Raw genomic sequence first — 20,664 nt, 5'->3', positions numbered from 1 at the left:
TGATTCCAAATAATTGTGTTCTGAATTCATTTGCAATGCATGGTGCCAGATTTTAGGCGAATTAAAAAGATGTTGTGCTTTCCGGTCAGATTAACACATACAACGAACATCCTGCCAATAGAACCACTAAAATTAAACAATGAAAACACATTTTTGTTATAATTTAATTGTCGAATTCCCGATTGAGTTGAAGATAGTAAATTAAACTAGTCAAATAACAGTTTTTTCAAATTTCATAAAAGTTACTGCGTAAAAATGGCCGACAGCAGGTGTAAACTACGGCCTTGTAGCCAAACGCATACAAGCTTGAGCTAATAAAAGAAATAGATAAGAACAAGTTGAACAAGTAAAAATATCGTACCTTGAATAAATCGTCGTTTAACGACATGATAATCTTTAATGTTATGCAGAGCGATAAAGCCAAAAGAGTTTTATAATTAACTCAGTGTTTTGTGATGAAAAACTTTCGATTTTTAAGTCATAAAAAACATGTAATTCACGTTAATCCCCATCGCATTCAAATGCAAATGAGAAAAAATCACGGACAAATATTTGCTCGCAGGGTAAGACCTGTTTCAAAAGTCGCATTTTACATGCGTCGATTGCATTAGTGACAAAAGGAAATTGAGATAAATTCCTCATTATCTTTCGTTTTAAATGCGTTCGGCTCATGCAAAATGCGACGTTTGAAACGGGCCTAAATTTAAAAGCATCATCGCGAAGTCCAAACAAGCAGAAAATCTCACTGGTTGAATCATTATGATATTTCAAAGATACCAATAAAGTTTTCATTCAACTCGAAGATTCCTGACATGATATCTCTAAAATTCAACGACAGTTTAGAAAAATGATCACAAATATTTTGAACTATGCCATGTTAGTTAACGACAGACAGATATGACAAACCGAAAAACGATTACAGTTCAAGGTATTATCACGTAAGAATTTGCAAAACATAGAATGAATACTGTAATGACTGTAAACAATTTTCACAAATCCTTATTTTCGACATATAGAACAAAATCTAATTGGTGTTCGTCAAAATACCACAGCTCCATCAAGCGACTAGCGAGCCGGGACCACCCGTAACAGGATCCAACGGTTGCCAACGAGACGCTTCCATTTCATAATAAAGAGCCTGAAAAAACATTGCACTTGCAGTAATGAACCATAGTAAATGCATACACGAGAAGAAATCTCAAAAATTCAAAAATTTAACGACGTACCTCCTCTCGCTCCATGTATTCTTTATTCGCGGCAGCAACGTCTATATCTTCATCGTATTCTGGTTGAAATAACGAAAATGTGTATAATAAATGAACACGATAAGTTGTGAGTAAGCGCTCTCCTTACCTTGTAATGTCAGATCGGGGGCTTCTTCTTGGTATGCCTGGGGAGAAAAATGATTAAAAAGGCATTTGAATTAAATCAGTCAGATAATAACATCACGTTGTTGTGATGTACTCAGGTATAGTAACAAGATAATCGTTGTCTTCAATGTTCTACCAACTGAACTACAAGATCAACTGTGAACTATGATGATATTTCAAAACACAGTTCTAGTTTCTTTCATATCTTAATATCACAGATAATAACATCACGTTGTTGTGATGTACTCAGGTATAGTAACAAGATAATCATTGTCTTCAATGTTCTACCAACTAAACTACAAGATCAACTGTGGACTATGATGATATTTCAAAACACAGTTCTAGTTTCTTTCATATCTTAATATCATAGATAATAACATCACGTTGTTGTGATGTACTCAGGTATAATAACAAGATAATCATTGTCTTCAATGTTCTACCAACTAAACTACAAGATCAACTGTGAACTATGATGATATTTCAAAACACAGTTCTAGTTTCTTTCATATCTTAATATCATAGATCAGTGGTCTCCAAACTTTACAGCCAGAGGGCCACATGAACTTTCATCCAGCATGTTGAGGGCCGATGAACCGTATACCGCTGGTCAAAGAGCGATGAAGAAGTATTTTACACTTCACTCTTCTTGAAATCACCGACATTCATCATCTACTTTTTTTTCTTTTATCGGCCATAATGAAGCATTGAAATATAAAAAATTTCCACGTTATCCTTCAACTTTTTAAATTTTGCAATGCGCTTGAAACGGAAGTAGGAAGTTGGGACAAAAATTGATGTAAGCCACTCTTGCTAGTTGGCTTGAGTCATAACGTGAACTTTCTGCACAAAAACCATGACCAGCCGACAATTTAGTATATAAAACAATTGAAGAAACAAGACATCTTGAGATTGCAGATCTCAAGATGTCTTGTTTCTTCGGAATTTGTTTTATATTATACTTTCTGCACAAAGTTTATTTTGTTTAATATTATTTTTTTTTTTCTTAAGTGTCACTGCGGGCCGGAATGAGAGGCCTAACGGGCCGCATCTGGCCCGCGGGCCGTAGTTTGGAGACCCCTGTCATAGATAACAACATCACGTTGTTGTGATGTACTCAGGTATAGTAACAAGATGATCATTGTCTTCAATGTTCTACCAACTAAACTACAAAATCAACTGTGAACTATGATGATATTTCAAAACACAGTTCTAGTTTCTTTCATATCTTAATATCATAGATAATAACATCACGTTGTTGTGATGTACTTAGGTATAGTAACAAGATAATCATTGTATTCAATGCTCTACTAACCGAACTACAAGATCAACTGTGAACTATGATGACATTTCAAAACACAGTTCTAGTTTCTTTCATATGTTAATATCATAATTAAAAACATAACGTTATTGTGATGTACTCAGGTATAGCAACAAGATAATCATTGTCTTCAATGTTCTACCAACTAAACTACAAGATCATCTGTGAGCTATGATGCTATTTCAAAACACAGTTCTAGTTTCTTTCATATCTTAATGTCATAGATAATAACATCACGTTGTTGTGATGTACTCAGGTATAGTAACAAGATAATCATTGTCTTCAATGTTCTACCAACTAAACTACAAGATCATCTGTGAACTATGATGCTATTTCAAAACACAGTTCTAGTTTCTTTCATATCTTAATATCATAGATAATAACATCACGTTGTTGTGATGTACTCAGGTATAGTAACAACATAATCATTGTCTTCAATGTTCTAACAACTAAACTACAAGTTCAACTGTGGAATATGATGATATTTTAAAACACAGTTCTAGTTTCTTTAATATCTTAATGTCATAGATAATAACATCAAGTTGTTGTGATGGACTCAGGTATAGTAACAAGATAAACATTGTCTTCAATGTTCTACCAACGAAACTACAAGATCAACTGTGAACTATGATGATATTTTAAAACCCAGTTCTAGTTTCTTTAATATCTTAATATCATAGATAATAACATCACGTTGTTGTGATGTACTCAGGTATAGTAACAAGATAATCATTGCCTTCAATGTTCTACCAACTAAACTACAAGATCAACTGTGAACTATGATGATATTTCAAAACACAGTTCTAGTTTCTTTCATATCTTAATAACATAGATAATAACATCACGTTGTTGTGATGTACTCAGGTATAGTAACAAGATAATCATTGCCTTCAATGTTCTACCAACTAAACTACAAGATCAACTGTGAACTATGATGATATTTCAAAACACAGTTCTAGTTTCTTTCATATCTTAATAACATAGATAATAACATCACGTTGTTGTGATGTACTCAGGTATAGTATAACGGTTTATTTGATAAAATTTAACAACAAAAATATTCTAACCTCAGTCGCCGTAACGGGAACAGTTGTGTCAGCGTTCTTTCATAAAAACAAAAATACACAATAAATTATCCAACAAAACGGCAAAATTCCAAAAGCTGACTGAGATAAGGAGTACTTACGGTCTGTTCGTAGGACACTTGTTGTTGTTGATCGTATGTTTGGGCGTATTGCGAATAACCTGGATAATATTGGGCTGCAACAGCTGCAACTGCCGCTTGCTGTTGATAACTGGCCTGCCATGCTGCATAATACTGTTGATATTGTTGGTATTGCTGGAGATACTGTTGTGTTGTTGTTGGATATGTCGTTGTTGTTCCCGTTAATGGGACTGTCGTTGGCCTTAGGAGATATTAGTAAACTTGATATAGCTGGTTATTTTGTATATGTTGTCTATAGAGATGTTGTTTATGAAGATGTTGTCTATAGAGATGTTGTCTATAGAGATGTTGTCTATAGAGATGTTGTCTATAGAGATGTTGTCTATAGAGATGTTGTCTATAGAGATGTTGTCTATAGAGATGTCGTCTATAGAGATGTTGTCTATAAAGATGTTGTCTATAGAGATGTTGTCTATAGAGATGTTGTCTATAGAGATGTAGTCAATAGAGATGTAGTCAATAGAGATGTTGTCAATCATATACTTAACAGAGGCACCTTACTTTTTAGGTGTAGCAACACTAACACGTATTGGCTTCCCTCCACACCCTCTGATGCCCTGCATCTCGATCATCGCACGCTTCTGTTCACTTTCTTCTCCGAAACGGACAAAGCCGTAGCCACGAGACATACCAGACGAATCCATCACAACTTGCAGGGAAAGAAAATAATGAAACGATTTTAAAATGACTTGCTTTATCAACTAAATGTGCTGTGAAAACAACCTTTAGCAGCTTTGCATGATGGATAACGATCACGGAAGAATTTCTAAAAATTGACAAAGTGAATAATGAGAATTGATTGTTAGGAGTACCAGGATAGATTGTTACTAATTTCATGGAATAAGTGTGCACATGGGAGGGGGAGGGGGTATGTTAACAATGGTTTTTAAATTCCGCTAAAAAAACGATGAAATGCAACGTCAAGTAATCCAATTATTCAACTTAGAAATGTCAGATCTGTATTTTGAGGAAATGTGTAGTGAAATTGAGAAAAGAAACCATTACACAACGTAAACTAAGATTTTTCAACATTAACGACCATTGTAGTTTAACATGTGAATAATTATCACAACTAGCTCAATACCTATACAGGGGGGTGTGAATTATAAATAAATTACGAATATTGCCCCTCCCCCCGGCTCAATAATGATGCTGGCAGTACTGAAACAATTGCCCGTGAACGACCACTTCGTGTAAACTCATATTTTGAAATTCAAGATGAAATATACGAAGCTTTGATAAATTAAAGCGTCATTACAAAACGCCAAAGTTTGCAAATGAATTTTAAACTTTATAAGTTTTCCGAAGAGTTGCGTTTTGTCTCGTTAATAAATATATTATATCGCAGCGCGAAGTCTCGAAACCGACTTCCCTTCGAAAATAACCGCCCTTTGAAAGTACCCCCTAAAAGTAACCGCCCTTTTGAAAGTAACCGCCCCTACATAGAACTTTGAAGAACTTAACAACCAATTTACAACATTTATAATTTCATCCACGCGCAATTGTGTCCACTACCTAAAACCTCAAACAACTTTAAACACATTAAAAAATACCGCTTATAAAGCGTGGATTAAGATTCGACAATAGAAATCAACGAATGCTCAAAACTGAAAACAAAGTGCCCCTCAAAAGTAGTCGTCCTTTGCGGTCATTTATTTCAAAAGCAGCGCATGCCGTTCTTGAAAGACTCAGCATGATTCTATAATTGATTGAGAAGACAAACCAGTAATGTCGGATCATCAACTTCAGCTGTAAGGTCACCAACAAAAACAGAATATTCGGGACCTCTAAAAGAAGGAAGGATGTCAAATGATGAGACCGAGCGACGTGAAGATTTCTCACAAATTGTCACACAACCAACTTACTGTGTTTGATTGTCTTTGCCGTAAGATGCCCAGTTGAGTTTGAACCTTTTGGGCTAAGAAAAGACAAAGTTTAAATACTTAATGGTAGTTATCTAGACTATAGTACTGTGTACAGGAGTACCGGAGGCCGGAGCTTCGGCTATTTTGGCCTGCCGGAGTTTGTTCATCTTCGGCAAAACTCCGCCAGTAGGCCTTTGTACTGTAAAATATTGTCAAACTTTGGTAAACGTGTCTGATCAAAACATTTGTTTATCAACGAACGATAACTATCGGCTAAAATTGAAAAACTTGCATGAAAATAAAACATTTTTGCATGAAACAACATGACGCTACATTGCGTTCACACATGCTTATTTATGAGTCAAAGTCGGAGTGCGGAAATTAAACTTTACATATAAGAATTTTACGAATAATATGTCTTAAACTGTTGAACAGTGAATAGCAAAATTAAACAGCCATAGTCAGTGATTCGAGTTATAAAATAGCCAGAGTTTGAAGCCGGAGTTCAGATTTGACAAGAGGCCGTAGCCGGAGATAAAAACCGGAGTTTGCACAGTCCTACTAGACTCATGGGAGAATATTACATATGTTCATAGTCACAAAGACAGATGTAATTTGAAATATATAATGTAAAGTTGATGTCTTAAGACAAAACAAGACAGGCAAGCCTCAAATGGTTTGGTCGTGCACAGAGGAATGATAATGTGTATACGCGTAGAAGAAGGTTAAGTTTAGAACTGCAAAGTAAGAGGCCCAGAGGAAGACTGAAGAGAATGCATGTATTGAAATACGTAAATATGTAAAGAGTAGAAGTTTATATTTGATGATTCTCCGTATAAAACAGTGCTCGATGCCCGAGAGCAGCGCGTAAATATATGTAGCGATGTTGAAAAAAATCACGAAAACTACAGATTCATCCCCTGAAGAGCGAGCAATCACGAAACAGGCTTGTCGGGATGAATCTGTAGTTTTTGTGATTTTTTTCAACATCACTACACATATTTACGCTCTGCTCTCGGGCATCGAGCACTGTTTTATACGGAGAATCATCAAATATAAACTTCCTATTACGCTCCAAGATAAAATTTTGTTGAGCACTCTACGATAATCCGCAATGGAGAAAGTCAACTTCAACTACAGCATCAAGAACATTCCTCTACCATCACCGAATGAATACTTACAACGACTTATTGAAAAATCTGAGACCTTCCTTCGTAATATGCGCTGGAAAGCTCACTTCTTCCTTAACCCGAATACTACCACCGCTTGTGTGTATATTTTAAGCATTTAAGTATTTATTCATTAAATCCCCTGAAGAGCGAGCAATCACGAAACAGTCTTGTCGGGATGAATCTGTAGTTTTCGTGATTTTTTTCAACATCGCTACATATATAATTGAAAATAAAATAAACCACGAATTACTTCATCAAAATTTATTCCCTACAGAACTGTTTCATATGGCAGTTGTTTAACTTGCCACACTCATCAGGAGAATAAATATAATATATATAAAGAGTATGTGTAGTGGTGTTGAGAAAAAAATCACAAAACTACAGATTCATCCCGACAAGCCTGTTTCGCGATTTTTTCTCAACACCACTAGACATATTTACGCTCTTCTCTCGGGCATCAAGCATTGTTTTATACGGAGAATCATCAAATATAAACTTCCTATATAAAGAGTACATAGTTACGTACAAGGATGCTAAGTTTAGAACCGCAAGGTACATAACTGACTTAGAAGATGAGCAAAAAGGATGTACATAGATTAAAAGATTGATTGACAACTTATAGTTAGTTTGAGACAAGAGTATATTTTCAACAGAAATTTAATAAATGGATGTACGAGAATTTCCTGCAGTGATTCTAAAGAGGAGAAATCAAAAGAGACAGAAAGGATGAGAAAAAACGAGAGGTTAAATAGACGAGAAGCGATTTAGAAACAGCAAGTCTTTTAAACAATATTTTTGCTTATTTAATAATAAACATATACGTACTGGGTTGGTTCCAGGAACAGGTACCCCATTCAGTGTATTCAAAGCATTCTCGGCATTTTTCGATGTTGGAAAATCAACAAAACAATATCCAGCTGGTCCACTAAAATTTCGTGAAAAATCATTAATGTTTACGGCCAGCAAAATCAAATATTTATTATTTACGTCTTTGATTGGAGAAAAAAGACGAACACTGGCAAGTCAAGTGGATGCCATACAATGAAAAGACTTGTTCTATGAAATGCTTGTCTTTTAAATTGAAATGCTAGTTTTTCTGTGTTCTCTTACTGCGAAAACAATAAATTTCTAAAAACTGAACAATGATAATGCTCCGAAATTTACAGAGCATGAGAAAAATTTTCGGGCTGGCTACAGTACTGTACATAATATCTTCTACCGAGCCTTATAAGTTTTAAACTTTAGAGAATTTAACTTAGTAATTAGACAGGGAAGTGCGCATTATGCGCAAAAGATCTTGAGTGGGCAATTTTAAACAAAGTATACAGCAGCTTAAACGAGTAAATTTTGAATCTAAGGCGCATAGTATAAAAACTTTGAAAGTCTGGTTGAAGAATTCCAATTTCGATGTCAATTCTTGACAACAACCAAAGGCAGAGAAGACAAGGTGAAATGAAAATGGGGCTGATCGGGGGTGGCTTTTAGCAAATAAATATTTCAAGATTGTTGATGACGTCATGACGTCTGTAATGTTAGCGGGCGATAATGTTAAACAAGGAATGTTTAATCTTTGGGATCAACGGGATCCCGTTGAGTCACCTGAATTTTTCAGGTTCGTGAGACAATTGCTTAAATTGTCCAGCAAAGTGCGAAGATCATATCTTCATTTAATGTTAAACAAAGTCGTAAAATTTCAAAATATTACCCTGTTAATTTATTGATAATGACTTTCACAGTAGTGACGGCATGGCCAGCTGATACAAAAGCAGCTCTCACAAATTGCTCATTCATGTAAGGTTCCAGCTACAAATACAAAATAACAATCTTCAACTCCACGTGGTGTCAACGCTACGAAAACTGCTCGAGTGTATTTAAGCACAAACAACGTTGTCGGCCTGTCCGCGACGATAAACGAAATGATTCTACATCGACTTACATCACCCATCCAAAGTGTCGACATTTTAAGAGCCACAATACGCTGGGAGAATTGTTAAGGAGAAGAAAGCAAGCAGAAACGAGCAACTTTTCACTTTGATACAAACAAAGGAACCGCCATGTTGAATAATTGCGATACTATTTTTCATCTCTCAAAGTAATAGCCACGCACAACACACGCAAATCATGCTAACTATCAACGTATGTATTGCAAATTGGCATAATTTATATCATAGGCATAAATTATAGCTACTGTTGTCCAAAAGGACTCGACCAAATGTGGCTTCCAGAAAAACGTAAACAATTCAAGCCATCTATATTCAAACAAATTAGACAAAGAGTGTTGTTGAATAATATATGCAATCTATATAAAATATTATACATAAATTATATACAAAAGTTACATAAATTATATACAAAAGTGTACATAATTTCTCCTAAAAGTCTTGAAGTCTTACGTCGTTGCTTTCGCAACTGGAAACGCTTTCTTTCTCGCCCAAATGCTCACGTGACTCTATCACGTGCTCCCGACATGGCAAGGAACGCAACAGATTTCTGCGCAAATAACGCGCATGCTCGGGATTCGTACAATCCAGGTAAGATCGCTGTCTTATTGCCCTGGGCAACTGCTGCATGGAGACGTCGTCGATTTTGATTAAAACAATTCGCTCGTTTAAAATATCCGACATTAGTTCGCTGTGCATTGCAATTTGCAATTCCTGTAAGCAATAATCGCTTTGAACGTAATTCTTGGAAACAATTATCAAAGTTTTTCGGCTGCAGTAAACCGAATCCACCATATTATCGACAATACTTCGACCTAGTTCCCAGTCTCTCTGGTGAACGCAGACGATCAAGTTGAACGGAGGTGACTCCAGTAACTGACAAAGATTTTCGACCCACGAGAAATCGTGACTGCTGTAGGAAACGAAGACATCCCAACGAAGTTCCGGCTCCTCTTCGGGGCAGTTGTCTGTGAGAATACACGAAAACATGGATTGATGTGGATAGTTAAGGATAAAAGTTACCGAAAAGACTTCATCAGCAAGTTTATTACAGATGAATTATAAAAATATGAAATACTTACTGTAAAATTTCATCTTGATCTTCCGTCTTAAAAGCCAACATAGCCAAGTAGCAAAAACCCACTTAAAGATCCCAAATACTCACAATCAAAACCAATTTTAAATTGAATGTCCGTTTCTTTGTACTTTTGACATCGTGTGTTATCACTGAAAACAAAGTGTTCCACTATTAATGATGTTGTCTATAGAGATGTTGTCTATAGAGATGTTGTCTATAGAGATGTTGTCTATAGAGATGTTGTCTATAGAGATGTTGTCTATAGAGATGTTGTCTATAGAGATGTTGTCTATAGAGATGTTGTCTATAGAGATGTTGTCTATAGATGTTGTCTATAGAGATGTTGTCTATAGAGATGTTGTCTATAGAGATGTTGTCTATAGAGATGTTGTCTATAGAGATGTTGTCTATAGAGATGTTGTCTATAGAGATGTTGTCTATAGAGATGTTGTCTATAGAGATGTTGTCTATAGAGATGTTGTCTATAGAGATGTTGTCTATAGAGATGTTGTCTATAGATGTTGTCTATAGAGATGTTGTCTATAGAGATGTTGTCTATAGAGATGTTGTCTATAGAGATGTTGTCTATAGAGATGTTGTCTATAGAGATGTTGTCTATAGAGATGTTGTCTATAGAGATGTTGTCTATAGAGATGTTGTCATAGAGATGTTGTCTATAGAGATGTTGTCTACAGAGATGTTGTCTATAGAGATGTTGTCTATAGAGATGTTGTCTATAGAGATGTTGTCTATAGAGATGTTGTCTATAGAGATGTTGTCTGTAGAGATGTTGTCTATAGAGATGTTGTCTGTAGAGATGTTGTCTATAGAGATGTTGTCTATAGAGATGTTGTCTATAGAGATGTTATCAATAGAGATGTTGTCTATGGAATGTTGTCTATAGAGATGTTGTCTAGAGATGAGTAAAAATGTTGTCTATAGAGATTGTCAATAAGATGTTGTCTATAGAGATGTTGTCACAGAGATGTTGTCTGTAGAGATGTTGTCTGTGAGATGTTGTCTGTAGAGATTGTCTATGGAGATGTTGTCTATAGAGATGTTGTCTATAGATGTTGTCTATAGAGATGTTGTCTATAGAGATGTTGTCTATAGAGATGTTGTCTATAGAGATGTTGTCAAATGTTGTCATAGAGATGTTGTAATAAAGATGTTGTCTATAGAGATGCTTCAGAGATGCTTGTCTGTAGAGATGTTGTCTGCAGAGATGTTGTCTGTAGAGATGTTGTCTATAGAGATTTTGTCATAAGATGTTGTCTATAGAGATGTTGTCTATAGAGATGTTGTCTATAGTGATGTTGTCTATAGAGATGTTGTCAGAGATGTTGTCATAGAGATGTTGTCTATAGAGATGTTGTCTATAGTGATGTTGTCTATAGAGATGTTGTCTATAGAGTGTTGTCTAAAAAGATGTTGTCTATAGAGATGTATGATGTCTATAGAGATGTTGTCTATAGAGATGTTGTCTATAGAGATGTTTTCTATAGAGATGTTGTCTATAGTGATGTTGTCTATAGTGATGTTGTCTATAGTGATGTTGTCTATAGTGATGTTGTCTATAGAGATGTTGTCTATAGAGATGTTGTCTATAGTGATGTTGTCTATAGAGATGTTGTCTAGAGAGATGTTGTCTATAGAGATGTCTATAGAGATCAGTCTATAGAGATGTTGTCTAAAAAGATGTTGTCTATAGAGATGTTGTCTATAGAGATTTTGTCTATAGAGATGTTGTCTATAGAGATGTTGTCTATAGAGATGTTTTCTATAGAGATGTTGTCTATAGTGATGTTGTCTATAGTGATGTTGTCTATAGTGATGTTGTCTATAGTGATGTTGTCTATAGAGATGTTGTCAATAAAAATATTGTCTGTAAAAGTTGACAACATCTGCATAAGTATAGTCCAATACGCATCATCTGTACAAATCGACTAAAACAAAACAAGAACAAACCTTTCACGTTGAATTGTTTGTAAAGATTCTCACACTCCGGATTGCCAGACATTATAACAGCACAGAAAAAAGTTCCACCAACAGAAGCTGTAGAGTTGATGAAGGTCAAATTCATAAGATAAACCATCGCGTCTCTCGACTCTTTTTTCTCGATTGTAAAAACGCTCATATTGTCTTGATTTGGCAAAATGGGAAAGAGCGAGGCGTTTATTTTTTTAAACATAACAAATTTTGCTCGATTATGGTCGTATTTATGATAAAAAACTTTACAAATGATGGATTTTGACGATCCTGTATCGATTGTCACATTTCTTTCCGTCTGCTCGTTGTTGAAGCGTGGACAAGGATACTTGTGGTAACCTGAATATCATGCGAAATAAGAGTTGCAATTAGAAAAACGTCTTCACCTACATCACTACCTACCCTGCCATACATCCTTGTATTTCTTATATATTTTAGATAGTGTAAAGACTGTTCTCGTTCGCTGTTGTTCATTCATCACTACCTACACTGACACACGTTATTTTATTTCTTATATATTTTAGATAGTGTAAAGACTGTTCTTGTTCTCTGTTGTTCATTCATCACTACCTACACTGACATACGTTATCTTATTTCTTATATATTTTAGATAGTGTAAAGACTGTTCTCGTTCTCTGTTGTTCATTCATCACTACCTACACTGACACACGTTATCTTATTTCTTATATATTTTAGATAGTGTAAAGACTGTTCTTGTTCTCTGTTGTTCATTCATCACTACCTACACTGACACACGTTATCTTATTTCTTATATATTTTAGATAGTGTAAAGACTGTTCTTGTTCTCTGTTGTTCATTCATCACTACCTACACTGACATACGTTATTTTAATTCTTATATATTTTAGACAGTGTAAAGACTGTTCTCGTTCTCTGTTGTTCATTCATCACTACCTACACTGACACACGTTATCTTATTTCTTATATATTTTAGATAGTGTAAAGACTGTTCTTGTTCTCTGTTGTTCATTCATCACTACCTACACTGACATACGTTATCTTATTTCTTATATATTTTAGATAGTGTAAAGACTGTTCTCGTTCTCTGTTGTTCATTTATCACTACCTACACTGACATACGTTATCTTATTTCTTATATATTTTAGATAGTGTAAAGACTGTTCTTGTTCTCTGTTGTTCATTTATCACTACCTACACTGACATACGTTATCTTATTTCTTATATATTTTAGATAGTGTAAAGACTGTTCTTGTTCTCTGTTGTTTATTCATCACTACCTACACTGACACACGTTATCTTATTTCTTATATATTTTAGATAGTGTAAAGACTGTTCTTATTCTATGTTGTTCATTCATCACTACCTACACTGACACACGTTATCTTATTTCTTATATATTTTAGATAGTGTAAAGACTGTTCTTATTCTCTGTTGTTCATTCATCACTACCTACACTGACACACGTTATCTTATTTCTTATATATTTTAGATAGTGTAAAGACTGTTCTTGTTCTCTGTTGTTCATTCATCACTACACTGACACACGTTATCTTATTTCTTATATATTTTAGATAGTGTAAAGACTGTTCTCATTCTCTGTTGTTCATTCATCACTACCTACACTGACACACGTTATCTTATTTCTTATATATTTTAGATAGTGTAAAGACTGTTCTTATTCTATGTTGTTCATTCATCACTACCTACACTGACACACGTTATCTTATTTCTTATATATTTTAGATAGTGTAAAGACTGTTCTCCTTCTCTGTTGTTCATTCATCACTACCTACACTGACACACGTTATCTTATTTCTTATATATTTTAGATAGTGTAAAGACTGTTCTTGTTCTCTGTTGTTCATTCATCACTACCTACACTGACACACGTTATCTTATTTCTTATATATTTTAGATAGTGTAAAGACTGTTCTTGTTCTCTGTTGTTCATTCATCACTACCTACACTGACATACGTTATCTTATTTCTTATACATTTTAGACAGTGTAAAGATTGTTCTCGTTCTCTGTTGTTCATTCATCACTACCTACACTTTGTAAAAAGCATTTTTAAATGATGGGCCTACCTAAAATTGTCCTTTTCGACAGATGGAAATGAAGCTTTTTCGATTTGCCATAAACATTCCCAGCCTCACACGAATACTTCCCAGTGTCAGAAATGTTGGGATAGTTTTTGAGTAAACTTGATTCGTACAAATTTTTGTCAATATTCCTGTTCAAAATTTCAAATTCCGAGCTATTTGATAATATCTGCACATCATCTTTGTACCATTTCACCCAATCAGGTTTAAAATATCCTTTAGCATAGCATGGTAATTTGAAAACACCATACTTGCCATCATAGAGACCAAACTTTATGTGTGGTGGGCCTGAATACAATGAAAATATATGATGTTACAGAAAAACTGAAGAATAATGACTGGATTGAAATAATTTAATAGCAAAAAAAAATGAACGGTTATTGAGATGAAATAAGAAGAGATGAAGGAGAGTTGGTCAGAGATGTAATGAAATGAAGAAATGAGAAGATATGGAATGGCGGACATTACAGAGAAGATGAAGGAAGAAAGACTGTGGTGATGTTGAGATGAAATAAGAAGAGATGAAGGAGAGTTGGTCAGAGATGTTATGAAATGAAGAAATGAGAAAATATGGAATGGTAGACATTACAGAGAAGATAAAGAAGAAAGACTGAGGTGATGTTGAGATGAAATAAGAAGAGATGAAGGAGAGTTGGTCAGAGATATTATGAAATGAAGAAATGAGAAGATACAGAATGGCAGACATTACAGAGAAGATGAAGAAAACCTAAATACACTATTGTTTATTGACATTTACATACTTCTTACTTTAACCAAAAACGAACACAATGTCAGATTGCTTTGATGAAACACGCCACATGTGTACTTTCCAGCATCTTTCCAAGTCGAATTGACAATATGAATAAAAGAACGGTTAGTCGCTATGGACACATAATGCTTCTCCCACTCAAGGGAGGTTGTCTTGTTTTGTAACTGACCAGCTGAACATTTCAATGTTAAATTTTCCCCCATATCTAATACAGCCATGCGCGAATTGTTGCCTGAACTGCTTGATATTTTGCAAGCCAGCAATCCACCTAAATAAAAAAGAAGGGGAAACCTCCTTAGTAGGCCATTATAGGAAAACATTTCAAATGTTATGCACTACTTTCAAAACATCCTGCTTATTTAAATGGACAGGTGATACGTACAAGATGCTTCACAGCGAAAGACTTATTGACATCAGGACAAGCTTATACCCACATGCTGTTACTATTTCAAGAGAACTGTAACATATTTCCCTGACAAAATCCGCAGTCGAGAAGAAAAACATTACGTCAACAGGCCTCTGTCTACGAACTTTGACATAAAGTATTAATTCGCATGTCTTTATAAGGTGAAGCTCTACGAAAGCAAATCGAATCACAATTCTTTAAATAAGCCGCTCGGAGAATTGTTCAAAAACCCTTTCCGACGATGCCATCGTCATTTCCTGTGCAAGGACAAGCACGCAATTAAAAGACTAAGGTTAATACGTATTCAAATAATTCAAACCTACCAGTAAATGAATGGAAAAGGATATCAAACAAATATACAATTGCAGTAATCTTCAACATAATAACCTCTGGATCATAAGCAAAGCAAAAGCCATCAAACGATTGACATCGACATCAATGACATGCGTTTATGCTCTTCTTAAGTCCTGACAGAGCATTTTAAGTGCTTTTTCGACTTCCCACATCAATTATCGCGATCCGTAAGGAAAGACATAAATTAATATCCGCTTATTACACATTTCCAATTCTCGAAATCTCCTTATCATATCATCATGAAGAGACACTTCCTCATTCCACTGAACTGTATATACAAGAGACACTGGAGTGAGTAACTAACATTTTTACTAAAAGCTCTAAACCATCATTCCAAGTGAATGGATTTTATGATATTTTCTTTAATTTATCTTATGATTAAGTTTTTCTTATATTTTTTCTAAAATAGGAATATATAGACTCTGTTTTGCGAGGACCATAAAATTCTATTCGTTATTCCAGTTCTCACATCTAAACTGTCAAAGCCTGTTTATCGCTCGGAAAAACATTTAATGACAACTCTTCCATTAACTCATCTCCCGTCTCCAAAGACTCTGCGCCGGTCACAATAAGAGAATGAGCAATAGACTCTTCTGTCTGAGTCTCGTCAAAAAAATCACAAGCCGCATTTACATCTTCCTTCGCTCGGTCTTGCACGCGCAACGCTTGTAGTAATTTTTCTTTAAAATACTTCCTCTGCTGTTCGTCAGAGAAATCCAAATATGACTTCTTCTGCAAGGATTTTGGCAATCTTTTCAAGGAAGCATTGTCTAATTTGATTAAGATGATTCGATCTTTCAAAGCCTTCCGTTTTTCGAATTCCAAAGCGATGTTTAACTCTTGCAAGCAAAAAGGACTCAGCAGGTAGTCCTTTGATACAACAAGAAGAGTTTTCCGGCTGAAATAAACGCTTTCCGCCATGTTGTCAACGACTGTTCGACCGACTTCCCAATCTCGTTGATGCAAACAAACTGTTAAGTTAAACGGGGCATTTTCTAGAAGTTTACATAGTTCTTTGACCCATGCAAAATCTTTGCTGTTGTAGGACACAAACACATCCCAACGCAGCTCAACATCGCTTTCTATATAATGGAAAAGTAAATAAACAGAGAATGAGAACAGTCTTTAAACTAATGAAAATATATAAGAAATAAGATAACGTGTGTCAGTGTAGGTAGTGATGAATGAACAACAGAGAACAAGAACAGTCTTTACACTATCTAAAATATATAAGAAATAAGATAACGTGTGTCAGTGTAGGTAGTGATGAATGAACAACAGAGAACGAGAACAGCCTTTACACTATCTAAAATATATAAGAAATAAGATAACGTGTGTCAGTGTAGGTAGTGATGAATGAACAACAGAGAAGGAGAACAGTCTTTACACTATCTAAAATATATAAGAAATAAGATAACGTGTGTCAGTGTAGGTAGTGATGAATGAACAACAGAGAAGGAGAACAGTCTTTACACTATCTAAAATATATAAGAAATAAGATAACGTGTGTCAATGTAGGTAGTGATGAATGAACAACAGAGAACAAGAACAATCTTTACTAAACTAAAATATATAAGAAATAAGATAACGTATGTCAGTGTAGGTAGTGATGAATGAACAACAGAGAACAAGAACAATCTTTACTAAACTAAAATATATAAGAAATAAGATAACGTGTGTCAGTGTAGGTAGTGATGAATGAACAACAGAAAACAAGAACAATCTTTACTAAACTAAAATATATAAGAAATAAGATAACGTATGTCAGTGTAGGTAGTGATGAATGAACAACAGAGAACGAGAACAGCCTTTACACAACCAAAGAAAAAAAGCAGCTCGGAAAAAGGAAATCCCAGCTATTTCCGATAACTACACCCACCATTAAGATACCTCCTTTTCAACTTCCTTTTGCGCAAACAAAAGACGAAAACAACGACTGACACTCCAGCAAAAACACTTCCTACAGCCAAGGCAAGAGCCATCCCGAGACGTCTTGACGCGTCTGATACAAGTCTACTTTCTATTTCAAATCAAACAAAATTATTTAGTACTCAGTGCTAGATGTGCAATTCAAAACCACGTGCAAAACCACGTGCAACACCACGTGCAAGTCATGCCATAAAAAGCTAAGTTAACAGGCTCAAAATAACGGTCAGCAGTCAACGCACAACAACCGTACAATCTTTACCATGCACATTTTCGCTCCTTCCGCAAGAATTATCAATCAGACCTTTCTGTTGAAATATTGAATGTCAGTATTGAATGGTGCAGAAAAACGGTGCTTGCTCTTGAAGCAGTGTAATAATATACCGACAGAATTTGGACCGAAGGGGTTGATTGTGCATAGTTATGTCCTGTTAAAGAGCTCTTTGACGAAGCTAAAATGATATTGACGGCTCATCTTTCTTCCGTTATTTTGAACACTTTTTACGAACTAAACGTAGTGACAAAACTCTCTTTACACATGAAGGCCAGCCCGCATGAGGGCCATTCCTTTACACATGAAGGCCAGCCCGCAAGTTTTATTCCTGATACGTACATTTCATATCATTATCATTGTTCATTTCTTTCTTTAGAAAATTATTGTTCGGATAATGAGTGAACACGGAATCTTTATATAGTACGACTAAACTTGTGGGTTGGCTACAACACTAGTTACGTCCCTCAACATACAGTACTGCAGTACACTTTAGTGGAACACATGGAATAAAATAAAGAAACGGTAGCAGTGACGTCATCAGGAAGGACGTTTGACGTCATCAGGAAGGACGTTTGACGTCACCAGTGGAGGTTTGAAATAGGGAAACCCTTAAGATTACTCTTCTACATACAAAACATATTAATATTTTTCAAAGTATAAATGAAGAATAAAGTCTTCGAAGTTTTACGGGGGGGTGTCAGAAAACTGCTCTCCTTGCCTCTCCCCCCTTGCTGAGGCGAATAAATGGTACATAACATTACAAACAAATTATTGACGACCAATAAGGTTGCCTTTATTGTAAATGAAAAGTAAAAACATCAACTTACTCAGGGTCACATTAAACTGAGGTGAATGTCCACATTTATGAATGGCAGAAAAATTTTTCCTTCGATAAAAACAGGAGTAGAGACCTGCATCTTTAAAACCAGCATTTATAACGGGGTGTTTAAAAATGACTCTATCGGCCCTGTGATTAAAACTTTGGTGACTTTGGATTTCAACAATGGTTTGATTTCCATGTACAACACCATATTCATAACAGTTTTCAAGAATTGCTTTATTGTGAAGTGTACTACCACTGTGGAGTTCACATTTGATGGTGAATGATCCACCATTATCAACAGTTATCAATTGCTGTCCAATATTATGCCATTGTAAACATTCCAATTCTCAAAATAAAAGAAAGTCTGGAAATGATTTTTGTTCTTTTCATTGTGGACTCTGTAGTTGTTCTTGTAGTTTACTATACCTGAGTACATCACAACAACGTGATGTTATTATCTATGATATTAAGATATGAAAGAAACTAAAACTGTGTTTTAAAATATCATCATAGTTCACAGTTGATCTTGTAGTTAAGTTGGTAGAACATTGAAGACAATGATTATCTTGTTACTATACCTGAGTACATCACAACAACGTGATGTTATTATCTATGATATTAAGATATGAAAGAAACTAGAACTGTGTTTTAAAATATCATCATAGTTCACAGTTGATCTTGTAGTTTGGTTGGTAGAACATTGAAGACAATGATTATCTTGTTACTATACTTGAGTACATCACAACAACGTGATGTTATTATCTATGATATTAAGATATGAAAGAAACTAGAACTGTGTTTTGAAATATCAACATAGTTCACAGTTGATCTTGTAGTTTAGTTGGCAGAACATTGAAGACAATGATCATCTAGTTACCTATACCTAAGTAAATCACAACAACTATAACGAAATACATACCATCGAAGCAAGAAAGTACATAAGATTTATTCAAAAAACCTTCAGTGGTTTCAACAACACACATGTAAACATCGCCATAAAGATAATTTTCCACTGAGATATTCCCCCATGTAACATTACCAACACGATGTGACTTCACACTGAAGGATTCTCTCCCCCTGTACCAACTGATATTCACCGTTAAGTTCCATGAAACACGACAACTCAATTGAAGTTTATGGTGATGTTTGAAGGTAGTGAAGATGTCAAGAATGGATGACACTAACCCATAGAGAAAAATACATGTCATGATACGCAATTGACTTCCCACAAATATCTTTGTCTTTAAGGAAGACATTGCCTTTCCTTCATTTCATGAAACTGTAAATCTAACAAAAGACGGCACAAACCTGTGTTGTTTCCAGGGGTTATAAACTTCGCTTCTATCAACTTGATGTATTGGCAAAAATATGCATATAAAAACAGAATTTGTAAAAGGCAATTGATCATACCACTTCGCATCTGTAAGTCAACAGTTAAGGTTTAGAATAATAACATTTCAAGTCAGCAGAATGAATAGTTCACTTGTGATTTGAATTTATGTGTTTAGAGTCAAAGTAAAGTTTATCGTTGGCGTTACTTCATGTAAAAATAATATTATGTTTCGCAAGAGGGGAACCAATGATGGGGCTCCTCACTGGATGTGAAACCCACAGATGTCACAGATCGTCAAATTTCTTATCTCTTTTAAAGCGCAACATGTTCTCAAAAACTATTTGGAGAGAAAATTCGGCATCGAATATCTTCTTGGAGCAGAGTACAGTGACAAAATCACTTTTGAATCATGAAGTTAAGCAGTTTGCAAAATAAATCCTCACGAACATGTTTTAATTCACGAACAACAGACAAGCCGACCACAGCGCTTCGTAAAAATTTATCATTTTCATTTTTCAAATTCTTCAACGTTTTTCAAGATTCAGCTTGCACCAAAAACTACATTTCTCTCTCACAATGCAGCAGTTGAAAGGCATATTAAAATCGTTTATCACTTTTTTCGAACTTGTAAATGACAAGGGAAAATCAAGAAAAACAGGTTTTAGGTTTAATGAAATTGAGCCTGCGTTTACCTGAACAGCATTCTTTTCAAAAGCGCAAATCAATACTTGGTAATGTAT

General features: G+C 35.0%; 3 protein-coding genes across 5 annotated transcripts; all 3 read right to left on the bottom strand.

Annotated features, from left to right (window-relative positions):
• Positions 1 to 742: 742 nt before the first annotated feature.
• Positions 743 to 9,037, bottom strand: LOC124434387 (tRNA selenocysteine 1-associated protein 1-like). Its single transcript, XM_046984282.1, has 12 exons — positions 8,887 to 9,037; positions 8,656 to 8,753; positions 7,776 to 7,875; positions 5,779 to 5,831; positions 5,637 to 5,700; positions 4,637 to 4,679; positions 4,415 to 4,562; positions 3,875 to 4,094; positions 3,756 to 3,791; positions 1,354 to 1,390; positions 1,227 to 1,285; positions 743 to 1,138 (listed from the first exon to the last, which is right to left on the bottom strand). Exons 1-12 carry the CDS (start codon positions 8,908 to 8,910, stop codon positions 1,058 to 1,060), a joined length of 963 nt encoding a protein of 320 aa, XP_046840238.1. The 5' UTR covers positions 8,911 to 9,037; the 3' UTR covers positions 743 to 1,057.
• Positions 9,038 to 9,997: 960 nt separating this feature from the next.
• On the bottom strand, positions 9,998 to 15,764 carry LOC124434372 (titin-like). Of its 2 annotated transcripts, none has more exons than XM_046984263.1 (5): positions 15,538 to 15,764; positions 14,801 to 15,076; positions 14,025 to 14,327; positions 11,937 to 12,296; positions 9,998 to 10,117 (listed from the first exon to the last, which is right to left on the bottom strand). In XM_046984263.1, the coding sequence occupies exons 1-5, from the start codon at positions 15,593 to 15,595 to the stop codon at positions 10,035 to 10,037; spliced, it is 1,080 nt and encodes a 359-aa protein (XP_046840219.1). In that variant the 5' UTR covers positions 15,596 to 15,764; the 3' UTR covers positions 9,998 to 10,034. The 2 variants fall into 2 exon arrangements, with proteins under 2 accessions (XP_046840219.1, XP_046840227.1); XM_046984271.1 differs by lacking the exon at positions 15,538 to 15,764 and adding an exon at positions 15,191 to 15,410.
• Positions 15,765 to 15,860: 96 nt separating this feature from the next.
• On the bottom strand, positions 15,861 to 20,141 carry LOC124434348. 2 transcript variants are annotated; one of them, XM_046984234.1, is made up of 5 exons: positions 19,900 to 20,141; positions 19,511 to 19,771; positions 18,596 to 18,937; positions 17,448 to 17,588; positions 15,861 to 16,650 (listed from the first exon to the last, which is right to left on the bottom strand). In XM_046984234.1, the coding sequence occupies exons 1-5, from the start codon at positions 20,009 to 20,011 to the stop codon at positions 16,040 to 16,042; spliced, it is 1,467 nt and encodes a 488-aa protein (XP_046840190.1). In that variant the 5' UTR covers positions 20,012 to 20,141; the 3' UTR covers positions 15,861 to 16,039. The 2 variants fall into 2 exon arrangements, with proteins under 2 accessions (XP_046840190.1, XP_046840198.1); XM_046984242.1 differs by lacking the exon at positions 17,448 to 17,588 and having other exon boundaries at positions 19,900 to 20,140.
• Between the last annotated feature and the right edge of the window lie 523 nt (positions 20,142 to 20,664).

The sequence above is a fragment of the Xenia sp. Carnegie-2017 genome, unplaced genomic scaffold, assembly GCF_021976095.1.
Source record: "Xenia sp. Carnegie-2017 unplaced genomic scaffold, XeniaSp_v1 HiC_scaffold_1, whole genome shotgun sequence".
Classification (NCBI taxonomy): domain Eukaryota; kingdom Metazoa; phylum Cnidaria; class Anthozoa; order Malacalcyonacea; family Xeniidae; genus Xenia; species Xenia sp. Carnegie-2017.
Note: the sequence above shows the minus strand (reverse complement) of the source record. Positions and strands in the feature narration are given on the sequence as shown.